Here is a 25,438-nt window from a genome sequence, read left to right on the forward strand (position 1 = left end):
TCCGGTATAACAGAGTTTAATGCATGGTGAATTCTATAATTTTCCGTCCTACACTTTGTGGTATTACTTATGGAAAACAGATGTATTTCTGTGATAAATAAGGGAGCTTTACTTCTTCTTTCAGGGTGTTTCCTTCTTGCTGAATAGTCCATTTTTGTTATGTAACACCCCATTTCCAATTTACGCTAAGCACGCTTTTCATGAACTGATGGCAGGTTATTTCACGGTCTTGACCTATGGGCATATTTTTCCAAGAAGGGGAACAGTTGGTCACCGTAACCCCAATGACCGTAAACCAGTTTTATAACTGTAAATAAAGATACATAATATTTGTACACTGCAAACAAGTCAAAAAGCACAGAGAAGCACTTCTTAAGATGACATCCTCTGGTCAGACAAAACCCTTTGGCAATATTTCAGCTCAAAGTGTTTGAAGAAAGCGTAAATGCAATGAAGTGTTGTGGTGGGAGATTCGTGACTGTGTACAAGCTGGTACTCTGTAAAAAAAATACTAGAACATAATAAGTCACTAAGGGAAACAGGGACTGAGCCATGTACTAAGAGAATTCATTCTCACTGGCCAAGAAACCTAGTGCATTAGAAAGTATAAACAAGACAATAAGCAAAGCAAATCTACAAAATTAATTTAAAAAAAATAAGGATGCCCTCTCCTGGAAAAGGATGCCAGTTTCCCCACCTTCCTCCTCCGGGTAATGACCAAAAGAACAGGACTGTGGATACAAGCGGCCGAATGGGATTTCTCCAGCAGGTTACTGGACGTTCTCTCTGTGATTGGGTTAGGAGCTCAATGATCTAAGCTTGAACATAATAGAGCATAAAAGCTTGGAGTAAAATCACTGCCCTTCTGCTTTAAATCTAGCCCATTGAAGTGGTCCAGGAATCTGATCAAGATGTGTCCTGGACAACTCCCACTGGAGGTGTGTCAGTCACAAAATACAAGAAAGAGGCCCCACGGTAGACCCAGGCTGGTCTGAGAGTGCCTGTGGATATTGCTGGGGACAGAGCTGTCTAGGCTTCTTTGCTTGCCCCGTTGCCCCTGTGACACTGAGATGGATTAAGCAGAAAATATTCTAATAATGATGATGATAATGATGAATCCCATTGAATAATCATGGAATAATTTGCAATCGCACATCGATCAAAGAGAATCTTGCAACCTTGTAGAATTCCAGATGGTATGCCATATGGCAATATTTGAAACACAATGCAAAAGCCCAATTACTTATCAGACTTAATGACACTTATTAGAGTACAAACCTCAAATCTGCAACTGCTAACATTTTGGAACAAAGCAGTTCTTCGTTTTTAGTGTCTGAAGATATCTTCTGCATCAATCTTTGTTTATGCTTATGAACACATTAAGTTAAAAGATATAATAGGTGTTAAAGGAACACTACATAATAATTTCACCTTAAAATTACAGCTTCAAAATCATTGTGATGCTCCACTGACCTGTAATAGGGAGAATAGAGCCTCTGTTGTTGCTCCTCTGGGTTCAGCACTGCAGAAACCGTACTATATAACTTTTGGAGGAGGGTAGGAAACCACCCCCTGTGAAGACAGTTAATCATACACTGCAGCTGTAGGGGGAGGCGCAAAATGACCAAATCTTACCTGGTGTTCCTTTAATCTGAAAGGATTTTATGCACCAGCACTAGACGTATATTATCTAACAAAACCTCTAAATGCTTGTTTCCCCTCAGTGTAACCACCAGCAGCTCGTGACTATTCTCTGTTATTCAGGCTTTTTCTGAACTCAGCAGAAAAACATATGCAGGACGATTCAAGAGAAATCTAGTGTTAAACCGGGCAAAAGGGCAAGAGGAGAGCAAAAGAAGGAAACACAGTGTTTTATTCAGTAGGGCTGGGATCCTCTTTAATGGCATTCGTGTTGGACTTTGCAAAAGACCATTTTTGCATAATATCAGACATTGCACATATAGGAATTTCTCTGACGGCTTCGTCCCATGTTAGGCACACGTCTATACCATAATTTCTGAATTGTAAATGTTCCAAAGCAAGCCACAAGCCCACTTCAGTGAAGACAGAAGGTAGATGGTAAACTTGTCTTTATAAAGTACCAGATGCTACAACTGCACAGTTTACAATAATGTTATAACTCTAGGCGGACTGTTCTGCATAAACTCATACATTTACAAATGGGATTTCTTCTATGAGAAGTTTCAGTTGCTAAAACACGAAGGAGGACATATAAAACATATTTTAGTGACAAAAATAGAAAAATTATTTTTTTTTAACATTTTTTTCAGTTCAGTGGCTGAAATTGTTATGCTACATGATACGATAGCTATGTCTTTACATAGCCCACTAACACTGCACACATGTACAGTATATTGTCATAAAATTAACATTCAGCCACAGACATTGTCATGAGGGCCATATTTGGATTCACTTTTTGAGAAAACGTGTGGAGTCCCAACCCTAATTTGGTATCAAGCTTTTTTTAAAGTTGGAAAAAAGTACTAATACAATCCTGTGCAAAGGTTAAAAAAGGAGTAAACTGTGTAGAATACTTTACTCCTGGGTGTATGGAGTTGTCCTTTACTGCAAGGCTTAGGAAGTGAAGGATAGTTATGGGGGGACGGGGGGCTGTACTACCTGTGGATGGCCAGGTGAAGCCCATTTAGGGAGGGTAAAGGCTGGTGATACTCCAGCTGAGCAAGGAGAGAGAAGTGGTCAGAGGGGATGTGTGGGTGAGGGCAGCCAGTGATGCAGTTGTCCACAAGCCACTGTGTCTCCAGAGGTCCCAGCAGCCCCAACACACTCATATGAGTCTTAGTGAAGAAGATGTAATCGATCACGCCCTGGGAATACAGAAGACAAGAAGGATAATAATAAGACACTTTCATGCATGCACATTTACCTAAAACTGGTCTGGAGTACCCTGTGTCTGCGTGGGTTTCCTCTGGGTGCTCCGGTTTCCTCCCACAGTCCAAAAACACGCATTGGTAGGTGGATTGGCGACTCAAAAAGTGTCCGTAGGTGTGTGTGTGTGTGTTGCCCTGTGAAGGACTGGCGCCCCCTCCAGGGTGTATTCCCGCCTTGTGCCCAATGATTCCAGGTAGGCTCTGGACCCCCCGCGACCCTAAAATTGGATAAGCGGTTACAGATAATGGATGGATGGATGAATGAATGAATGAATGAATGAATGAATGGTCTGGAGTAAAGCCGGAGGAGCTGTGTGTGTGAACGCAAACACCTGCAACGTTCCTCCTGGATTTTACGTGGCTTTTATCCTCCTACTGCACATATCAGTGTATATGTGAACACAGCCACTAATGTGTTTCATGCATGTGCTGCACAGGTGCCACTCCATGCCTAAAGCACGCAGAGCACATTACCTGCTGCTAGAATGCGTCTGACACAGGCAGCTGTCATGTCAACACAAGAGCTGACAGGATTTCCAAGTTTCACTAATAACCAAACTTAGTGATAGTGAGTTAGAGCCTATTTGCAAAACTGCAATTAACACATATTCTGTCTCTGAAAAGGTGCTTAATAACCAAGTGCCATTGAAGAGATATTGAGTCAGTTTGGGACATGATTTGTGGCTTGACCTGAGTGTTCATTCATTCATTATCTGTAACCCTTATCCAGTTCAGGGTCGCGGTGGGTCCAGAGCCTACCTGGAATCATTGGATGGGAATACACCCTGAAGGGGGCACCAGTCCTTCACAGGGCAACACACACACTCACACCTATGGACACTTTTTGAGTTGCCAATCCCTCTACCAACGTGTGTTTTTGGACTGTGGGAGGAAACCGGAGCACCCGGAGGAAACCCACGCAGACACAAGGAGAACACACCAACTCCTCACAGACAGTCACCCGGAGGAAACCCAAGCAGACACAGGGAGAACACACCACGCTCCTCACAGACAGTCACCCGGAGGAAACCCACGCGGACACAGAGAGAACACACCACACTCCTCACAGACAGTCACCCGGAGGAAACCCAAGCAGACACAGGGAGAACACACCATACTCCCCACAGACAGTCACCCGGAGCGGGACTCGAACCCACAACCTCCAGGTCCCTGGAGCTGTGTTCAATTCAAATTAAATTTCAATTAAATCCGAATTTGAATTCAAACTTGCAAAATGGACACTTATGAATCTTCACCTTGAAGTCGTATGTGAAGTTAGTGTAAGGCATCAGATTGCTCTCATATGCGCTCTTCAACTGGAAGCTGTGCGTGATGCTCCCGTCAGGTTTGCCGTTCTTGCCGTTGCAGCTGAAGTTGGTCAGACACTCACTGTAGCGCAGTTCTTTGAAGTCTTTGTGATTCTCTGCGACTCCACCATTGCTCAGGTACTCCACAACACCTGTAAGAGCAGCAAAGTATCGTATGCAGCAGTTACTGGCAGTCTGACAACAGCATATCTGACTCATTTTAATACAGCTGTATTGTCACATCTGTGGCTACCCATTCCCGCCCACACCTGCAGAGATTTCTGAATCAAGAGTTCTAGTCTAATTCGCCTCCTGATACCAGTCAAAGACAATTCTGGTTTAGTAAAACGCACACAATTAAACATTTATACATTGCAAAGTCATTTATGCATTTGTCCAGTTTTACACCCCCAATATGAACTCACCTGAGGATTTATTCCCTAATGGTTTACTTTACCCTGTGATCGCCTTCATTATGTTGATCACTAGAATTCTGTCTAAGAGAATCCTTAAACACTTACTGTATGTGACTACTACAGATGGCTAAGAGTTTGACTTTAGCAACAAGTGTCTGGAAAAGTGCTAAACAGGACATTTTTGAGCTAAATACTAAAATTTTATCATAGGAATAAATTATAACAATTTTTCAGATTTCACTATTGATGCCAAACACAATTTAGGTGTGTTATTGTTTTAAAGCTCTCTATTCATTCAAAGAGACAGGAGCCTAGTCACCAGTTCCATTCCAGTCAGCACACCCAGTTTTGAACTGCACATTTCCACCAACATAAATAGATTTCAGAGCCCAAACATTTGTTCCCAGCTGGAACCAAAAAACTGCATGCTCTTCAGCATGAACCATGATGATGTCCATGGGCATTCATTCATTCATCCGTTATCTTAACCCTTATCCAGTTCGTGGTGGGTCCAGAGCCTACCTGGAATCATTGGGCGCAAGGCGGGAATACACCCTGGAGGGGGCGCCAGTCCTTCACAGGGCAACACAGACACACACACATTCACTCACACTTTTTAATTCGCCAATCCACCTGCAACGTGTGTTTTTGGACTGTGGGAGGAAACCGGAGCACCCGGAGGAAACCCACGCAGACACAGGGAGAACACTCTCTACGTTTATCTCTGGCTCGGACGCAGGTTAAAAGAGACACTGTGAGGCTCTGTGAAGTGACCTTGGTTCCCATCAAAACTAGTGAAAACGTGTACTTGTTCGCTGGAAAATACCAATCTTTTGTTGTTCGTTTTAATTATTGATTTATTTCTTTTTATTTATGTATGTATATATCTTTTGAAAAATCAAAGCAAAATTGCCAATACAATACAAGAAAAATTACTATCTAAGGACTTAATAGCGCTTACCAGAGTCTGGGAGAGAGTTGAGGTCAGCACAGAGGACGACAGGGATGGAGACGGATTCAGAAGCAGGTGGTGTAGAGCCATTTGAAGTGGAGGCTCTCTCTGTGATGCTCTTCAGCTCTGACAGGAACATCATCGTCTGGATGAGCTTGACGTCAGAGTATTCTGGGTCCCAGTGCATGTGGGCGTTCGCCACCAGAAGGAGCTGCTTCTCAGCAGGGGGCTTCAAACCTGCAGATTAACTTTAGTAAATCAGAAGAGGGTATACTTTGCTGCTGTCCAAAATACCTCTCAGAATGAAAACATTAAAGGAGTGCTACCATATCTGATTTATTCTGACACCTATGTAATAATCAGGTATAATTCTGCACATTTGAGACCTCACAGTGAAGAACCATATATGTGCATTTGCTTCTAAAAACGTCTTAAAGTTGAAATGACATTTTTGATGCCCTCTATTTAAACCACAGCTGTCACTAAAGCACTTCTTCTATTCATTAGGTAGAAAAAACGTGAAATGATATATGGTTCTTCACTAGTAGGGCTGATTTTATTGAGAAATGTGTTTATCTACTGCCATCTAGTGGAACAAAAACACACTACACAAACAACAGGCCAAAACTTGGCAAAACATCTACGGGTTTGGTATCGATTACAGTCCAAACCCAGGCTAATCTCTTACCTCCAACAAACAGCTCCTGTTTCACCTCCAGCAGGACGGCCACTCCGATATTGTCTTTGGTCATGACCCGGTTCAGCATGACTTCTGAGCCTTCGGAGTTTGCCATGGCCACTTGATTAAACTCCACTGTGTGTTTCTGGACCAGTGCAAATCTAAAAAATTGTACATTACGACAGATTTACACACAGACTGTGGTCTGATTAGAATCCAAATGACTGCTCTGAGGAACCATCATTCCACTTTCCAAATGCTCACTTTTCTGTTTTGAAGAACACAGCACAGCCATCCACATGCTTCCTCTCCTGTTCAGACACGTGTTTGGCACGAGACTTTGGACAAAAAAACCCGTCGTATCCACGCTCTTTTAGAGTTTCCAGAAAGAAAGTGTAGTACTGCTCTGTTTCCACCTCCTGCAGGAGCAAAGTGACAGTCGAGAATGACTTTAGATCCTATGGATCACATTATACAGGGTTGCTTTTGGACGGAAACGTGCAGGCTGGTGGTTAATGAGAACCAGTTTGAGAGATACAGCTTCAAACGTGTCCTGGTTTGTGTACCTGCAGACTGATGATATCAGCGTCACAGTGGGTGATCTCCTCCATGATGCCTTTTTTCCTGTACTCCCAGTTCAGGGCCCAGGAAGGACAGTAACCGTACAGCTGCCTTGTGGCGTACTTGTCGCAAAGCACATTGTAGCACATGACAGTGAATACAGCTGGAGGGGAGCAGGGAGCAATTAACTAGAATTATTTATCTCCAATGAACAAGTGTACATGCACTGCAAGAGACGAGAGACAAGGCAAAAACACCTAATGTATTCTTACAATGAGGTTTTCCAGAAACCTACCACATTCATTGCTTGTATTTGCTTTCAGTTGTGAAAGTATTCGGCCCCCTTGAACTTTGAAGTGAAGTGGAATGAAATTTATTGGATGTGTCAAAATTTTTAACAAATAAAAAAACTGAAAAGCGTGGAGTGCGATATTATTCGGCCCCTTGCGTTAATACTTTGTAGCGCCACCTTTTGCTGCAATTACAGCTGCAAGTCGCTTGGGGAATGTCTCTATCAGTTTTGCACATCAAGAGACAAATTCTTGCTCATTCTTCCTTGCAAAACAGCTGGAGCTCAGTGAGGTTGGATGGAGAGCGTTTGTGAACAGCAGTCTTCAGCTCTTTCCACAGATTCTCGATTGGATTCAGGTCTGGACTTTGACTTGGCCATTCCAACACCTGGATACATTTATTTGTGAACCATTCCATTGTAGATTTGGCTTTATGTTTTGGATCATTGTCTTGTTGGAAGATAAATCTCCGTCCCAGTCTCAGGTTTTCTTCCAGAATGGTCCTGTATTTGGCCCCATTCATCTTCCCATCAATTTTGACCATCTTCCCTGTCCCTGCTGACGAAAAGCAGGCCCAAACCATGATGCTGCCACCACCATGTTAGACAGTGGGGATGGTCTGTCCAGGGTGATGAGCCAAACACATCGTTTTGCGTTGTGGCCAAACAGTTCGATTTTGGTTTTATCTGACCAGAGCACCTTCTTCCACATGTTTGGCGTGTCTCCCCTGTGGCTTGTGGCAAACTTTAAACGAGACTTTTCATGGATATCTTTGAGAAATGGCTTTCTTTTTGCCACTCTTCCATAAAGTCCAGATTTGTGCAGTGTACGACTGATTGTTGTCCTATGGACAGACTCTCCCACCTCAGCTGTAGATCTCTGCAGTTCATCCAGAGTGACCATGGGCCTTTTGGCTGCATCTCTGATCAGTCTTCTCCTTGTTCGAGGTGAAGGTTTAGAAGGACGGCCGGGTCTTGGTAGAGTTGCAGTGGTCTGATACTCCTTCCATTTCAGTATGATTGCTCGCACAGTGCTCCTTAGACTGTTTAAAACTTGGGAAATCTTGTTGTATCCAAATCCGGCTTTAAACTTCTCCACACCAGTATCTCGGACCTGCCTGGTGTGTTCCTCGGTCTTCATGATGCTCTCTGCGCTTTGAACAGAACCCTAAGACTATCACAGAGCAGGTGCATTTATACGGAGACTTGATTACACACAGGTGGATTCTATTTATCATCATCAGTCATTTGGGACAACACTGGATCATTCAGAGATCTTCACTGAACTTCTGGAGTGAGTTTGCTACACTGAAAGTAAAGGGGCTGAATAATATCGCACGCCCCACTTTTCAGTTTTTTATTTGTTAAAAAAGTTTGACACATCCAATAAATTTCATTTCACTTCACGATTGTGTCCCACTTGTTGATTCTTCACCAAAAAATTATAACTTTTTTTTATATCACATAACTTTATGTTTGAAGCCTGAAATGTGGCAAAAGGTTGAAAAGTTCAAGGGGCCGAATACTTTGGCAAGGCACTGTATATATAACTGTCCTCTACTATAATTAAGCCAGATTCAGAGAAATAAAGAACAAATACCCCCCATTTTACTCTGCCATAACGAAAGGAAAAAAGCCAGTAAGAAGTTACTTGGATGCTGAAAACATTTCTTAAGATCCAACTCGTGATTGCGACTTAACAAAACACAGCTTTCAGGTTGGAATACAGCATGATACACTAACTTGCAAAGGAAGGTTTCCACTACCTGTGGGCATGGTCTGGTCTCGCTCCTTCAGCGTGATCCAAGGTCTTTGAGGGAGTTGTTCTGGGTGGACTGATTTTGGAAAGAAGAAAACAGATACACATTATATGTGCATATTATTCAAAGTGTAAATATTACCATATCAAGAGTTGAGAGGATTTACCAATTCAGCAGACAAGTTACCTGCAAGATTGTCAAGCATGTAATTCAACAGCTTTCTTGTTCCGTCAGGCTCCTGGTAGAGGTTGAGTATATCTTGCGACAGTGGATTACCTGTAAGGGTGTTACACACACACGTTTTTCACAATGTAATGTATGTAATTTCCATACGTTACCACCTTTTAGAATAGAGGGGTATACGCCCCCCCAGCATTGGGCTGTGGAGCAGTGGTAACTGTGTACTCTGGAGTAACAGAGCTTAAGAATATATAGTGGCTTTTGTAATTCAGATATAACCACCCAACATGTGTATCTGACCCCTCTGATGATTCTTGAATGAATGCAATCAAATCCTGGCAGGAAGTATTCCAAAAACTAGGCTAAAAAAAGCAAAGGCTGTTCCTGTGGCAAAGAGGAACGTTACCTATTAATACCCTTCATTTTGGACGAGCACATTTGGATAAACTTATGGTCACTTATTTATAATAATAATAATAATTATTCAATCAGGTTTCTGACTGCTTTAAAAAAAGGGAGGGACTTGCCTTTGAGACCAAGGGTTTGTAACTGGAACAGCCGCCCAAGTTCATAAGGCAAAACCCGTAAACAATTGTTGTTCAAAAGCAATTCCCTGTGTAAAACATTGAAAAGACAATAGAGGCCATATTTAATAAAGCAATATTATTTTTTGCAAACCACTATTATATTATATTACAGCATGCTTATGTATGGAAATCCTCAGCATTGTAATTATTATTATTTCAGTGATACCTATGATAGTATGAGTGAAAATATGAACGTAAAATGACACAGACGAGTATTAGATATAATTTTTCTATAATGTAATGACATCATTCTCTTTAGCCCTTCAGAATGTCAACGTCAAAGCAATACTCTGCCAAGTATTTCCCAAAGACAGTGTAAATACCGTGATGTTCTATCTGTAATAACATAAACAGGTCAATCTGCTTTGATGACAAAAGTACACACATTTTAAGTTTCAATATGGATTTTAAATCACATGATATATGATGTTTGGGGGTGGCTCTTTCATCATCCAATGAAAAGAAATACCAAAACAAACTTCCATCCTTCTGAGGTTTTATAGTTTCCCGAAAGCCTTTGTGTGCAGATTGTGTTGACTCAGTTGTCGACATAGATTTTGTGAGACAGATTCAGAGGAAGAAGAAGTAGTGTGGGGTGTCAGTAGAATGACCTCATTCCTCAAGCCAAGGTTCAGACAGTAACAGAATTAACTGTAGTTCCTCTAAATACGGAAACACGATTGTGCAGATCAACAAAATAGAGCCTTTGTGGCTTCTGTGTTTTCAGTGCAAGACTCATTCCACCGAAATGCACTACAGAGCGCCACAGGAGGTCTTTCCAACCTGTGGTCATCAAACTCTATAACTCCCTCAAAGTGTGACACCATGGTTTATCCGTGCGATACTCAATACCACATCATACTGATCATATGTACAAAAACAATAATAATGTGATTCGTTTTTCTTAATGTGTGCAATCATTCAGGGGTGCAATAATCTATACAATGTATTTTATATTTATTATCACAGGCAATGCCACTTTACAGTATTTTTCAGTATTTTTTTATTATATTTCCTCTGGGTGACAGTCTGTGAGGAATGTGGTGTGTTCTCCCTGTGTCTGCGTGGGTTTCCTCCAGGTGATTGTCTGTGAGGAGCGTGGTGTGTTCTCCCTGTGCCTGCATGGGTTTCCTCCGGGTGACTGTCTGTGAGGAGTGTGGTGTGTTCTCCCTGTGCCTGCGTGGGTTTCCTCCGGGTGCTCTGGTTTCCTCCCACAGTCTAAAAACACACGTTGGTAGGTGGATTGGTGACTCTAAAGTGTCCGTAGGTGTGAGTGAATGTGTGTGTTGCCCTGTGAAGGACTGGCGCCCCCTCCAGGGTGTATTCCCACCTTGCGCCCAATGATTCCAGGTAGGCTCTGGACCCACTGCGACCCTGAACTGGATAAGCGCTTACAGATAATGAATAAATGAATGAATTGTAAAGAAGTCTGAAGAACGGTTTTAACTGATGAAGTGAACTAAATGAAAGACCAATTAAAGAAAAAAATATATTGGTAAATGCCTAAACATGATGCATTCAGAAATTATATGATCCAAAATTAAAAGACCAACGGTCTTTTAAACCATATTCCTTGAATTAGTAAGAAAAAACATGTTTTCTGACTATCAATAAACACAAGTTAGGAACTCAAATTCCACTGTATTTATTTGTTTGACACTTTCATAGAGCTGGTGCTTAGCCTTTAAACCAATGCACCAATATGTCCACCAACTAAACTACAGGACTGTTTATGGGACTATGTAACATAGGAAACAAACTAGAGTTTCAAGAAAAGGTGAGAGTAGTGTAGAAAAGTGCTGATAAGAGGTTTAAACTGTTGGGTTTTTTTGCTGCAGCACACATAAACTCAAGTGCTGCATCTTCTTTATGGTATCATTTGTTTGGCATGATGCGAATGTTGATGTAAAGGATGCTATCTACTAACTAACCAAACCCAAGAAACAAAAGCAAAATGCAACCTGACAAGGCAAATATGAAAACTAATTATTACTTAAGGTGTATTGTGGATCCAGGTTGTGGAACAGTGCACATTTAGGTCATTTCCTCTCCAAAGAAAAGCGTGAATGAGTGAGATGCCTGAAAATATTAGAAGGGCCCCGAACACTGTGGAGCTTGAATAGATAGCTTAAAATGGACTTGTCTCCTGCCTGACACCAGATCAGCCATACTGCTTCAAATCCTGACCTGGAAATTCACTTCAACAGCAGCGCACATCATCCACATTAACTCATACCTGAGAGACACCATGTTTCCGAGTTCTGCTGGCAGGCTGCGGAGTTTGTTGGAGGACAGATTAAGGTAGACTAGGTGTGGGAGCTTGGCGATTTCAGGGGGAAGCCGACTAAGGTTGTTGTTGTTTATGTGCAGAGCAGTCAAATGGGTTAACGTCCATAGTGAACTGCTCAAATTCCTGACCCGCCCTGTGTGGAGAGAGGGAGAGAGGGAGATCAGAATCAAGAGCAACTGTTCAACACAGTCAGTCACTAAATCTGGAAACAAGACACAATTACACTATTTGTGAACCACCATTTGGCCTGGTGTAGTCACAGCACCACAATATCTATCCATCCATCCATTATCTGTAACCGCTTATCCAATTTAGGGTCGCGGGGGGTCCAGAGCCTACCTGGAATCATTGGGCGCAAGGCAGCACCACAATATTATTAACCTAAATAAATAAATAACACATGACTTCATGGCTGTTTCAGGGATTAACTTCTGGACCACTTCAGTTCTGGTTTACCAAAAATACACAGCGCATTTAAAACGTGAAAAATCAAACACAGATACAAGCTGGTCAATGAAAACATCTTAAATCACACAGAGTGGAACTAACCAGTTATCTCTAACTCAGCCCAGTGAGACTTCTTCCCACTGGCTGCCTCCTCCGCCGACATGATGGTGTAGAGCCTGCGTGGATCCGGAGGATCATATTTTTCCTTTGGCATGCCTGTTAATCTGAAGAACAAAAAGACATAAGGGCTTCACCATGTGCACATGCAAAACACACCAGCTAAACACATTTATCTTAAATGTAGCCCATCAGCCAAGAGATGTCTTTCTTTTGTAAAACACCAATCAAAACCAGGCATTTAAGTGTCCTATCTATTTTTGTACTGTTCATCTCTCAGTTGGTTTTTTTCATTCATTCATTCATTCATTCATTCATTCATTATCTGTAAGCGGTTATCCAGTTCAGGCTCGCGGTGGGTCCAGAGCCTACACCCGGAGGAAGCCCACGCAGACACAGGGAGAACACACCACACTCCTCACAGACAGTCACCTGGAGGAAACCCACGCAGACACAGAGAGAACACACCACACTCCTCACAGACAGTCACCCGGAGGAAACCCACGCAGACACAGGGAGAACACACCACACTCCTCACAGACAGTCACCCGGAGGAAACCCACACAGACACAAGGAGAACACACCACACTCCTCAGACAGTCACCCGGAGGAAACCCACGCAGACACAGAGAGAACACACTACACTCCTCACAGACAGTCACCCGGAGGAAACCCACGCAGACACAAGGAGAACACACCACACTCCTCACAGACAGTCACCCGGAGGAAACCCACACAGACACAGGGAGAACACACCACACTCCTCACAGACAGTCAAGGAGAACACACCACACTCCTCACAGACAGTCACCCGGAGCGGGAATCGAACCCACAACCTCCAAGCCCCTGGAGCTGTGTGACTGCGACACCTACCTGCTGCACCACTGTGCTGCCCTGGTTTATTTCAGAAGATAATAATTCTGAACAATAATTCTCAGTCAAACAAAGTGCAGTACACCCATGGTTCTGTAAGACATTGTTGATTTCCATTTTTCTGCTTTTCATTAAGAAATTTCACAATATGCTGGAAAATGACCTGGAATTACAACTTTTCATAAACTCACTTCAAAGTATAAGAACATATTCATTTTTTCTGTCGTCACCAGCCACAAACCAGGCAACAGGCAAGCTTCTGAAATTGCTGACGTGCATTGTGTGTTTAATTGTTTTCCATTATATGCATTAAAAAGCAAACTGCTTCATTACTCTATAGCGTATGTCAGAAATGGCCAATTCAGTTTCAGATCACTACTGCACACATGATAACAGGAGCATGTGGGAACTGATGATAAATGTACAGCACATTTCTAAACTGAAACTTGAAAACGTTTTCCAGGTAACGTCTTTCTTTCTTCTTCTTTCTTTATTTATTTATCTCTAACAAGTGACAGTCAGCCTGTTAGACTCGAAAGCAGCTTATCTCAGAGTAGACTGTTTATTTTCTCTGTGTGCTTTGATACTTTGGACTGTTTACAAGACTGACTCTTAGGCGATCGGCCCCATTTTAACACAAAGTAGAAAACTAGAGACGCATTAACACCTGAAGAGTATACAATAAAATGGCATTCAGGTTTTAAAGGGAATAAGTGACATTTTAAAAATCAATTCACAAAATTAAAATAATTGATCACTTTTTTAAACATTTTTGTAAATCTATTTTATTTGACTATGTTTTAAAAAGATCCATTTTCACATTTAAAATGGTTCACTTTTTATTTTTGGAGCCAAATGTAAAATCATAAAATCAGTTTTGCACTTAGAATCTAAAAATGCATAATTCTGGGGAAGATACTAAAATAATTAAAATATAAATTGAAAAATAATGTAAGAAACAACAAAGCAATCAACACTACAGAGACTCAAAGTGCCATGGTTGTGTTTGTTTAATACAGAATTTGGTACAAAATCAACAAACATCTCATTTGGCCAGGGGTGTTTGTCTGCAAAGAAAAAAGTAACATTTATTAATGCAAAAAATTATAAACACAGAAATACATTAAATCTACAGCCTACAGTAGGCCTTGCTAAACAGTGACCTTATTTGCCTCATATATAAATATCAGCTGAAGAGTCAGGTCACAGCTGTTGCATGGACAAGTTCAACAGGCTGCCAAACTCCACACACACACACACACACACTTTAACTGAGAACTCTGTTTCACACTGAGAACTCTATGGTGTTAGTAACAACTTCAACTGCTCCAGCTTTAGCCTGAGATGCACCACATAACGCAAAATTACTGAACGTCTCCTCATCTAAAATTTACACTAAAAGGCCATTCATTCCCTTTGCTGCAGTTACAGCTTCTTCTGTTCTGGGATGGTTTAATAGGAGATAGTGGAACATTTCTGTGAGAATTTAATGGAATTCAGCCACAAGACTTTTGTGAGATTAGACACTAATGCTGGATGATTAGTTTAGGATTACAAACTCTACTCCACAGCCCAGTGCTGGGGCTTTTTGACATTAACAGCTGACATTAAGCTTGGCGTAAGCTCAAGTGCTACTCTTTCAAAGTGACCCAATTCAATCATGCTTTTCTGTGGCGATAATAAAAGATGTTTCAGCACACCTGAAAATGTTTTAATTTTAGGATATAGCCACAGTGTATATTCATTATAATTCAGTGTCACTACTAGAATGAGAATATATGCTATGAACTATAGTTGACCATCGAAACATATGCAGCCAGAAACAACATGAGCTACTATCTCTTACATGTACAAGGTGGACCAATGAGGTATCACTAGGTGTATCTAATAGAGTGGACAATGTATGGAAACAGTTTTTAAAAACTCTAGCAGCAGTGCTGCATCTGATCCACACCACCATGGCAACATTAACACAGCATACCTGCTCTGTGTGGAGTGTGGGGGTCCTGAACATTAACAACAAAGTGAAAGAGGGCTACCAATGTATGCAGAGCAACAGATGGTCTAGTCTTTAGCACTAGAACTACAAAGTGCAAATTTATGAAAAGTGGCGCTTATGAAACAGACAAGTGTACAACCCAGTAAACAAGGAACGTCCCTGGACGTTCAAAATAGGTCTAAAAGTAGTCTGTCCGTCAAGGACATATTTTAAACGTCAATGGACGTCCAAAATCCATCTTAATAAGTTAGTTAAGTGGTGACCAATCGATAACGTCAGTGGACGTCCAAAATGCGTTTTATACAAGTGATTTATTTCGGGACCAATTAATAACGTCAATGGACGTCCAAAATACGTCTAGTATTTTAATAATAGTCGTCTTTTCGATGTCTGTGTTTGGACGTCTTTTCAACTTTCATTTTCAACCTTAAGAGAACGTTGATTAGACGGCAGTCATTCCGTTACTTCAACGTTGAATCAACGGCTAAATGTTTGTTGGGAATATTAGCGTGTGCTTCTTTTTGGCCAAGAACTGTTTACAAAACAATAAACAAACAAATAATTCTAATTAATAAACCATAATTAAAAAAAAAAACATAGTAAATAAACATTTTAAAAGTAAAATCGACGGAGCTGTCTCGGTTGTCATAGCAACAGCTGCTGTAACTCTACCGCTGTCGGTCGTTACGTAAACGCAGCTCTTCGGAGAAGTTTCAGAGCAACAACAGGTCAACACCGAGCTTCAGAATAACAAACACACAGCGAGCTTACACTCTGTCTCTTTTTTAACTACCCGGTATACGGATACCGAGCCGTATCACTCATGTCAAGAGTCAATAAGTGGTTAAAACAGGGAACACAACGTTACTAGCTACTACGCTCCTACTATTCTTAACGGCTCGACCTATTTTTACAGATCTACAAATCATTTCCCTGTTCACATGTGAAGCAACGGTTAATCCTAGGCCTAAACACTCCGACTTAAGATCAGTTCTGGTGCCTATTTCTATACCCAAGACGGGTATCTCTAAAAGAGGCAACATCCCAGACCAGAACTGATGATCGCTTTTGAAGCAAGGCTCAAATTAGCTCGCTGTAACCGATCCGCATGATGTCCATATCCCTCCGCCTTGGGTTATTAAGACTGTTAACGTTAGCGCAGCTAGCCACCTCGGGAGAAAAACAACCCAAACCAGAGACAAAACGCAAGAGACAGTCGGAATAAAGGGGGCGACTGCTGTAAAGAAACTCCGGAGCATATTTACCTTCATTCGGGTGGAGGGAAAGGACTTGTCTTGCAGATATAGTTGGAGACATGCAGACACAAACTCCGGTGACTGTTCGTCTCCGAGCAAGCTGAGAAACAGAGGGTGAGTCCCAATCCGAGGACTCGTGTACTACAAAAGGTGGCACTCGTGTCCTACTAAGCGCACTTGTGTCCTAAGACCCCTCAGTTCCTAAGTTGTCTTGTTATTGTTTAAAAAAAAAAACAAGCAAACAAAAACCTTTGTGAGCCATACCACATACCAGCGTGCTTTTGGACTGTGGGAGCACACAGATGTCACCTATGCAGACACGGGGAAAACACACACAACTCTTCACAATGACCCAATGATAAGATCGAACCCAGGACCCAAAGACTATGGAGCTTTGTCACTACATGCAGCATATATATGGCGTATATATATATATATATATATATATATATATATATATATATATATATATATATATACCCCATAATCTCTTGAGCAGTATGGCACTATTTGGAGGCAAGTGCAGATAGGGAGTAAGATGTAATTTGGGATTTAGCCCTAGTGTCCTTTTGGGGAAACGTATGGCCGAATGTCAGAATGCCTCTTGAGCATTGTAGTCCACTATTTGGATGTTAAAGCATATGAAGAGACCTAGATAGGCCGTAGAAGGTCAATTGGGATTGGCCCTGTGTTTATTGATTTGCTACGTGGTGTATACTAAAGTATCGGAACTCTTCGAGGTACTGTCTGTGTGTTTCTACCCGGACGCAGAAGGGACGTGTGTGGAGATGGCGGCCTCCTGCAGGAGTGTTCTGAGAGGTCAGGTTTTATGGAGTTTATTTATTGCGTAAAGACATTTAAACTGAGTTATGAGTAGTTTAAATCTATATTAACAATTCGTGTTTACTTGTTTGTTTTTTTAGTAAGCTGCTTTTTATGAATAAGCATGTTGTTGAGAGGTGGTTGTATACAACGTATTCAACCAGAAGATTCAAACAACCGCCTTGTTTCTGCACTCACTGTCCAAGCCCTGAGATTCTCTGTCCATACAGGAGCACTTTGTACTTCTAAAACTACAGACTGTAGTCCATCTCTTTCACCATGTTCTTCAATGGTCAGGACACCCCCAGGGCAGGCAGTCTGTTATTTGAATAGTGGATCATTCAGAGTGACATTGTGACGTGTTGGTGGTGGGTGGTGGATCAGACACAGTAGTGATGCTGGAGTTTTTAAACAGCGTGTCCACATTGGAGATGTAAAGTCAGAGTCAGTTTGAGTTGGTCGTCCTCTAGTCCTCCATCGGTGGACACAGGACGCCTCCCAAAGGACACCGTTGGCTGTATGTTTTTGGCTGGTGTACTATTCTCAGTCCAGCAGTGATACTGAGTGTTTTAAAAAACTGCAGCAGCACTGCTGTGTCTGAGTGATATATCCTTCAAATAACAGCCTACCTAATGTTTTGTGGTCCTGGGCTCCTCACCATTTGAAGAACAGGGTGAATATAGGTTTCTGACAGATGGACTATGTATAGTCTGTGATTGTAGAACTACAAAGCTTGTCTATGGTCAGTGGAGCTGATAAAATGAACAACAAGAGGTATAGAGTACTACTGGGGGTAGAACAAATGGAGAAACACTAGACCTTTAAATTAAAGGGTGAAAAGGTACAATAAAACTCTTCTGTTCTTTATTAGCCCCTAAAATTACAAGGTAATTGTTTGTAGTAAAATTGATTGTGAGCCTATGGATGTACACAGACATTCCTGTAACATTTGTATGATCTGTCACACAGTATTAGCGGGATGCCAGAGACAGCACCTTATCTCCAGCGCTCCACCCGTCTCACCTTTTTTCCAGAATTCATCTGGACTCCATTCTGTCAGGAACTATGCTGCAGCAGCCAAGTGAGATCTGTGTTGTTTTTGTTTTATGGGAAAGCTTTTTATACGGTGGGGAAATTAAATATATTAACTGAAGAAAATTGGGTCTTACAGGAAATTACTTGTATCTTGGGACTCCTCCTTTTGTGAATGCCGGGTGTATTAATTTTGTCACTCTGGATCACTTAATTGCTGACATGCAGTGCATTTCTGAATTTTTGAATTGCTCTTCACTGTAAATCTTATCATATCTCTTTGGATATCTTCATTTCACTCTCTAGACCTTTTCAGTAATGTATTTTCCTGAATGTGAGGCAAGTGAAATTTGATTTAAGGAAATATATATGGAATTAATTGTATTTATTTGTCTTACAGGCCAGTTAAGAAACATAGGCAAGAAAAAGATACAGCTAAAGATGCAAAAGAGGAGGAAAAGAAGAAGCAGAATCAGAAGCAGAAGATTGATGAGACAGACCGCCATAAACCCTTTGGTCTCACAGCCTGGGCTCCAGTAGATGATGTGTATTTAGTGAGGTTCTACCCTAAGCCGGTGTATGATGCAGATGCGGCAGTGGACCTGCTGAAGAGCTTCCAGAAGCTGGACTTCACTCCTGAAGATCAGCCTGTTTTCATCGACCTGCAACTGGACATGAAGCTTGAGAAGAAGGTAAAACAAATATAGATGTAAACTTGTTTTCATTTAGTTATTTTCCTCAAACTTTGATCTTTGCATTATGTAGACAGCCTAAATGTGGTGACTTTGCATTGGTCAAACTGTTTTGAAGCATCACACTATAAACTATAAATAAAAGATATTTAAGAAAAGCACAAATAGGCTCTTCCTCATCACTTTATGCACTTTTAGCATAATATTTGTCAGAATTCAGTCTGTTAGTCAGTCATGCTGTGAACATCCTTATTAATTGAATGTCTGTGAATTTTTAAATAAATCAAAACCATCGGTTCATCCAAGAAAGTAAAACATTCATTCATTCATTCATTCATTATCTGTAACCCTTATAAAGTTCAGGGTCGCGGTGGGTCCAGAGCCTACCTGGAGTCATTGGGCGCAAGGCAGGAATACACCCTGGAGGGGGCGCCAGTCCTTCACAGGGCAACACACACATTCACTCACACCTACGGACACTTTCGAGTCGCCAATCCACCTACCAACGTGTGTTTTTGGCCTGTGGGAGGAAACCGGAGCACCCGGAGGAAACCCACGCGGACGCAGGGAGAACACACCAAACTCCTCACAGACAGTCACCCGGAGGAAACCTACGCAGACACAGGGAGAACACACCAAACTCCTCACAGACTGTCACCTGGAGGAAACCCACTCAGACACAGGGAGAACACACCACACTCCTCACAGACAGTCACCCGTAGGAAACCCACGCAGACACAGGGAGAACACACCACACTGAGGAGCCCTAGTGCCAAGTACTATCTGTCAATATTACTTTTTATATCCTTATGTGTTATATATGCATTTTTCTTCTTCCATTTCAGAAAAAAATAGATCCTTTTGTTAGCACTGTCCATTTACCACATCCCTTCAAGAAGGACATCAACAAAGTTGTGGTTTTCACAGAGGTGTGTATCTCCTTGAGCAGGTTTGGCTCAGTATGAGCTTCATGTTTAGTCCGTCCAACTCCTTCTGTGTATAATATCAACATTTAAAACACGACTGATTTTATGGTTGTTTTTCAGAATCCAGAACAAGCGAGAATAGCCACAGAGAATGGGGCAGCTATAGTCGGAGGAACTGAGCTTGTGGATAAGGTGAGACTTAAGAAGCCCTTTCATTCAATGTCCAATTGTACTGGAACTGTGATGAGGGTTGTCTCCTGAAACCTGAAGCTGTTTAGTTTTGAGGTCTACAATGTAACAGGGGTGGTCTGCTGATTCAGCACATTAGCCCAAAGCAAGTGTAACCAGTGCAGCTCAACAGCTAGGTACAAGCTCAGCATATTTGAATAATTTTGTTATTGTAACTCTAGTTAGGAGTCTGAATTTTCACCTCAACAAAATGTCCATTGTCCAAAGTGACTCATCTTACTTTTTCTTGACTTTAGATTTTAGAAGATGAAATCACAGCAGACTTTTATTTGGCTGTTCCTGAAATCATCTCCAAGCTTGTTCCTTTGAAAAACAAACTGAGGAAGAAATTTCCCAAAAGCAAGAGAGGTCAGTACTTTATTACAGAGAAACTACGGCTTGGTTCAGTGTGTGAAGTTTAATTTAATTGTGTTGTCCCCCCCAGGTTCAGTGGGTGTGAACATTCCTAAGATGCTGGGACTGTTTAAGACTGGTCATGAGTATCTGGTGGAAAGGGACAGCTACATCGTTACACAAGTTGCATTGGTAAATCAAAATGAAATCATTTGGCTGAATGCGTTATAACAGTAATATAAAGTCTTAGATAATTACCCTGATATAATTACAGTGCTGTCTTTGGGCAAAAACCACTGGGACAATGTTTGAATATGAAATGCCATAATTTGTGTAAAAGATTCTCTTCAAAAATATTTAAAATGAAGAAAACATTTTTATCAAGCGTTTATATTTAAATAGAAATGACACAAACACTATCAAATTACTTTTGAACAGCTGGACATGCCAAAGGAACACATCCTGGACAACATGCGGGCCATCGTTCAGGATGTTGCTTCCCACAAACCTGCAGAATTTGGTGAGTCTCATTTTGCCTTTGTTAACTTTAATAAAAGAAAAGTTCTTCACAAAATATTTAGAAAAGAAACCTTGTATAAAACAAATCAGCGGCATTTTTTCTTTTTTACAACTGTTTCTTTAAAGCAAAATACTTTGTACTCGACTTTAATTCAGTTTATGATCAGAAATATTAATGGTAGCTTTGGAATGACAGGTTAATTTATTCATATTTTATAAACACTGTTACAACTGTCAAACGAATAACACATTATAAGAGGCATTTTCGGGCGGCACAGGGAGAACACACCACACTCCTCACAGACAGTCACCCGGAGGAAACCAACGCGGACACAGAGAGAACACACCACACTCCTCACAGACAGTCACCCGGAGGAAACCCACACAGACACAGAGAGAACACACCACACTCCTAACAGACAGTCACCCCGAGGAAACCCACGCGGACACAGAGAGAACACACAACACTCCTCACAGACAGTCACCCCGAGGAAACCCACGCGGACACAGAGAGAACACACCACACTCCTCACAGACAGTCACCCAGAGTGGGACTCGAACCCACAACCTCCAGGTCCCTGGAGCTGTGTGACTGCGACACTAGCCTGCTGCACCACTGTGCCGCCCATAAAGCCCAAATATGCTTTGATATTTAATTGTTCTTTAATTGTTCTTTTATTTTTCTTTTACTTATTTTTTTATTCAGGGCCGCTGATCGAGAGGGTGATCACAAGCAGCCAAACGAGTGAGGGGTTACGCATCAAATTAGACTCCTTATTACCACAGGAGGTGAAGGAGGAAGACTGAGGAGACTGAATGCATCAGTGTGTTCCCATTGTGTAATGAGTTGTATTGTAATGAAACACCTTAAATATGTTGTAATACCTGGTGTAATACATTGTCATGATGTGAGGGTTAAAGTAAAAGAGCTTTCTGATATTAAGGATCTGAAGCAGCACATTACATTTCACAAAAAATATTCATTCACATTATATTTTTGAGAAAATGAAGAGATTAATTTCCACGAGAATAGACCCAGAGATCTCCTTTTTATGTTAAATTGGTAATTTACTTGACTTCTATTTTTTGTAAAGACAAATATTAATGGAAATCTCTGAGAAAATAATCTCAGGGCCTGTATTAGGAAAAAAAAATCTCAGATTGCAATGTAAACGCTGTTAAAGCTTTAAAATAACACCGTTCCCTCCCCACTCATACAACTCACATATGGAATTAATCTGTGTTAGACTCATTGTGTTCAAATACAAACATATTTACATACATCCACACATTTTACTCCAAGTTCAGTCAGGTTATAAGGGCATGTCCTTACACCTACTGTAATGTGAATAGGCCACAGCACTGGGCAGTCAGTTGTTTACATTCATTCCTGTTCTGTGAACACTTTATTCTGTTCAGGGTTGTGGTGGGTCCGGAGCCTACCTGGAATTATTGGGTGCAAGGCAGGAACACACATTGGACAGGGTGCTAGTCCATCAACACTTTCAGCCTCTCACTCATATGCACTCACACACACCTGTGGACAGATTCACATAGCCAGTCCACCTAACAACATGTGTTTTTGGACTGTGGGAGGAACTGAACCCGAGGTGTGAACTGAACCCGTAACCCCAGGATCCTGGAGTAGTGTGCCACACAAACTGTTCACATATCAGTCTTAAACAGTTTGAACACTGCCCGTGTAATTAAAGTTAATAAAGAGATGTTGGTCAATGTTCATTTTTACGAATTAAAACAAAAATATAAATTTATATTAGGATAAAAATATAATGCAAACAAAATGGAGGATATGGGCATTTTAAGCCACTTTCCTCCAAAAAGGGCCCTAATTTGAGCCTAGCAGCACATGAAAAACATTCCTACCAAATTGAAGGGTTTGTTAATGACATACACTCGAGGAAATCTTTGTTTCTTGTGTTCATGTCCTAACAAAAACATAATTTAACTTTGTGGAAGGCTCAGAGCTCAGATTTAATCGCATGGTGTTAGCAAGAAGGGAAGAAATACAAATTCTCTGCCCTCAAGGCTTAACGTTTACGAATCAATATTTCAAAACGCCTTCCTGTGGTGCACCTCAAAACGGAACTGACAGGGGTCAGTGTTCCGCGGGAATGTCTTCTAACAGCAGGTGGCAGTGTTGTTCCCTTGGTTTATGCACCTGAACGCTGAAAACTAATTCTGGAAATATGACATGAGCACATATTTACAATATAAATACACACCATTATATTATTCCACACAATATTTACACCTGATTTTTAGCTATCAATGATTATATGTTATATTATTTTTATATAAATATGTTGATATTTAGTGGTTTCAGGCTAATATATCCTGTGATATTTCAGACTTATTCAATATAACCACCTAAACAGGTCATGTAAGCAGTGCACAACTAACACAGCACAGGACTCCAACCGACTGATGCATTTTTCACAAAAAGATGCCAAAACCTGGTAACCCTACTGATTCATACTGAAACAAGACTAATACAGAAGCAATGTTCATGAGGTATTCAACAAGCACACCTTACCCAGTAAACAAGGAACGTCCCTGGACGTTCAAAATAGGTCTAAAATAGTCTGACATATTTTAAACGTCAATGGACGTCCAAAATCCATCTTAATAAGTTAGTTAAGTGGTGACCAATCGATAACGTCAGTGGACGTCCAAAATGCGTTTTATACAATTAATTTATTTCGGGACCAATTAATAACATCAATGGACGTCCAAAATACGTCTAATAGTCGTCTTTTCAATGTCTGTGTTTGGACGTCTTTTCAACTTTCATTTTCAACCTTAAGAGAACGTTGATTAGACGGCAGTCATTACGTTATTTCAACGTTGAATCAACGGCTAAATGTTTACTGGGTAGTGGGGCTTACAAGGGTTGAACACGGCCTAGTTGGGTCAAGGCAGGTATTGGGTAAATGTGGGCAGCCAACTAACTCTACAAGGTTTTGATATAGGTATTTTGGTTGTGTACAAACAAGTCCTGCCTAATATGTAGCTTGTGGATTTCCATGACAAGTTACAAGGTCTTTAATATTTGAAAGCGCAAATACATGTTTTATTATAGCCTTTAAAGACGTCTGGTTCCTATCAGTGCTACTGTAACCAACTCTGAAGGGGCAAGGTTCTCTAAAAAACGGAACCTTTCACCTCAACAAGAATGGTGGATGTTGTGTAAATCTAGATCCGAGTATCATACAGATGTGTTGGAAAATTGGAGGAATTCCCCTTTAAGTAGCTCTCCTGGGCTGTGTAGTGAATGGAGAAAGGGGGGCGTCCTCTCAGAGCAACTTTAACCCAGCGCTCTGTGGGAAACCTGCACTTTTCACTCTGTAATTACCGCAGGAGCCGAGGACGAGGCGGTTGTTTCCTCACAATGGCTCTGGGCTCTTAAAACCGCGGATTTGGTGAAGTTTTCTCTTTCGGTTTGGGGAAGTTTGCCGTAATAAACGGGTCTCTCTCTCTCTCTCTCTCTCTCTCTCTCTCTCACTTCTCCGTCCAAACACCATCTATCTGCACATCCTCGGACCATCACAAACCCAGCATGGTGTTTCGAGGTCTCTGTCTCTTGTTTTCGAACTAAACATCCGCACGATTCAGTTGTAATTTCTCCACACTGGATTAACAGAGGGACGCTGTGCTGAAGTGAGGATGGCTGTGGTGGGGATTTTTGTCCCGCTTTTTACTCTTCTGTTCGCCACAGTTTCTCAAGGAGTCCGAGGTTAGTGAAAAAACATCCAGTATTCTTATAGCACAATTAGCTAATTTAACAACTCAAATATTGTTTCTCGGTATTTCCAAGCCCTGCAAACTTGCTGTTCTCTCTGGACTAGGTTAATGTAATTTTCATGTAAACGCTGAGACGTTTCTCCACAGGAAAAATAAACTCTCACAATTTTAAAAAGCTTGTGAACACTCTTCCTAATCTTTTCCTGCCAGTTTGTGGACACACTTTGGTCTCCATAGAAAAGCAAAACACCAAGACCCTCTGGAGAAATGTTACATGAGCATAATAAGGTCATGCTCAATGCCCAGCGTCGGCCAGAGGGGTCTAAGAGCTGCCATTGCTGCCATTGGGCTGTGGAGCAGTGGACCTGTGTGCTATGGAGTAACTGAGCACCATCCAGTACCTCTGGGTTGAGCTGGGGTTCTCACTAATGCCATCAAATATTCACAGAAATGTTCCAAGTTGGTTGTAGCCTTCCCAGAG

General features: G+C 41.4%; 3 protein-coding genes across 3 annotated transcripts in view; 2 read left to right on the plus strand and 1 right to left on the minus strand.

The window, feature by feature from the left end:
• Positions 1-1,888: 1,888 nt before the first annotated feature.
• On the minus strand, positions 1,889-16,777 carry LOC136679119 (CCR4-NOT transcription complex subunit 6-like). Its single transcript, XM_066657426.1, has 12 exons — positions 16,632-16,777; positions 12,480-12,601; positions 11,877-12,063; positions 9,581-9,666; positions 9,060-9,149; positions 8,880-8,948; positions 6,830-6,987; positions 6,528-6,682; positions 6,273-6,424; positions 5,594-5,821; positions 4,166-4,368; positions 1,889-2,846 (listed from the first exon to the last, which is right to left on the minus strand). The coding sequence occupies exons 2-12, from the start codon at positions 12,589-12,591 to the stop codon at positions 2,637-2,639; spliced, it is 1,650 nt and encodes a 549-aa protein (XP_066513523.1). The 5' UTR covers positions 12,592-12,601; positions 16,632-16,777; the 3' UTR covers positions 1,889-2,636.
• Positions 16,778-17,171: 394 nt separating this feature from the next.
• Positions 17,172-22,871, plus strand: LOC136679121 (large ribosomal subunit protein uL1m-like). The gene is made up of 9 exons (XM_066657427.1): positions 17,172-17,441; positions 18,414-18,525; positions 18,877-19,168; positions 20,014-20,097; positions 20,215-20,286; positions 20,580-20,691; positions 20,768-20,868; positions 21,115-21,196; positions 21,902-22,871. Exons 1-9 carry the CDS (start codon positions 17,411-17,413, stop codon positions 22,000-22,002), a joined length of 987 nt encoding a protein of 328 aa, XP_066513524.1. The 5' UTR covers positions 17,172-17,410; the 3' UTR covers positions 22,003-22,871.
• Positions 22,872-24,879: 2,008 nt separating this feature from the next.
• Positions 24,880-25,438, plus strand: part of LOC136678416 (extracellular matrix organizing protein FRAS1-like) — a 177,861-nt gene continuing 177,302 nt past the window's right edge. Inside the window, 1 exon segment of the mRNA XM_066656471.1 lies at positions 24,880-24,949. Within this exon segment, the coding sequence (XP_066512568.1) occupies positions 24,880-24,949 (70 nt within the window).

The sequence above is a fragment of the Hoplias malabaricus genome, chromosome Y, assembly GCF_029633855.1.
Source record: "Hoplias malabaricus isolate fHopMal1 chromosome Y, fHopMal1.hap1, whole genome shotgun sequence".
NCBI classification, from domain to species: domain Eukaryota; kingdom Metazoa; phylum Chordata; class Actinopteri; order Characiformes; family Erythrinidae; genus Hoplias; species Hoplias malabaricus.

Coding starts and splice junctions, on each gene's coding strand:
- LOC136679119 (XM_066657426.1), bottom strand. CDS start 12,591: ATGCCAAAGGAAAAATATGATCCTCCGGATCCACGCAGGCTCTACACC. Junction 12,064..12,479: donor GGCTGAGTTAGAGATAACTG/GTTAGTTCCACT, acceptor CTCTCCACACAG/GGCGGGTCAGGAATTTGAGC. Junction 6,988..8,879: donor AGACCAGACCATGCCCACAG/GTAGTGGAAACC, acceptor GCTCCCCTCCAG/CTGTATTCACTGTCATGTGC.
- LOC136679121 (XM_066657427.1), top strand. CDS start 17,411: ATGGCGGCCTCCTGCAGGAGTGTTCTGAGAG. Junction 17,442..18,413: donor CTGCAGGAGTGTTCTGAGAG/GTCAGGTTTTAT, acceptor TCTGTCACACAG/TATTAGCGGGATGCCAGAGA. Junction 20,098..20,214: donor AAGTTGTGGTTTTCACAGAG/GTGTGTATCTCC, acceptor GTTGTTTTTCAG/AATCCAGAACAAGCGAGAAT.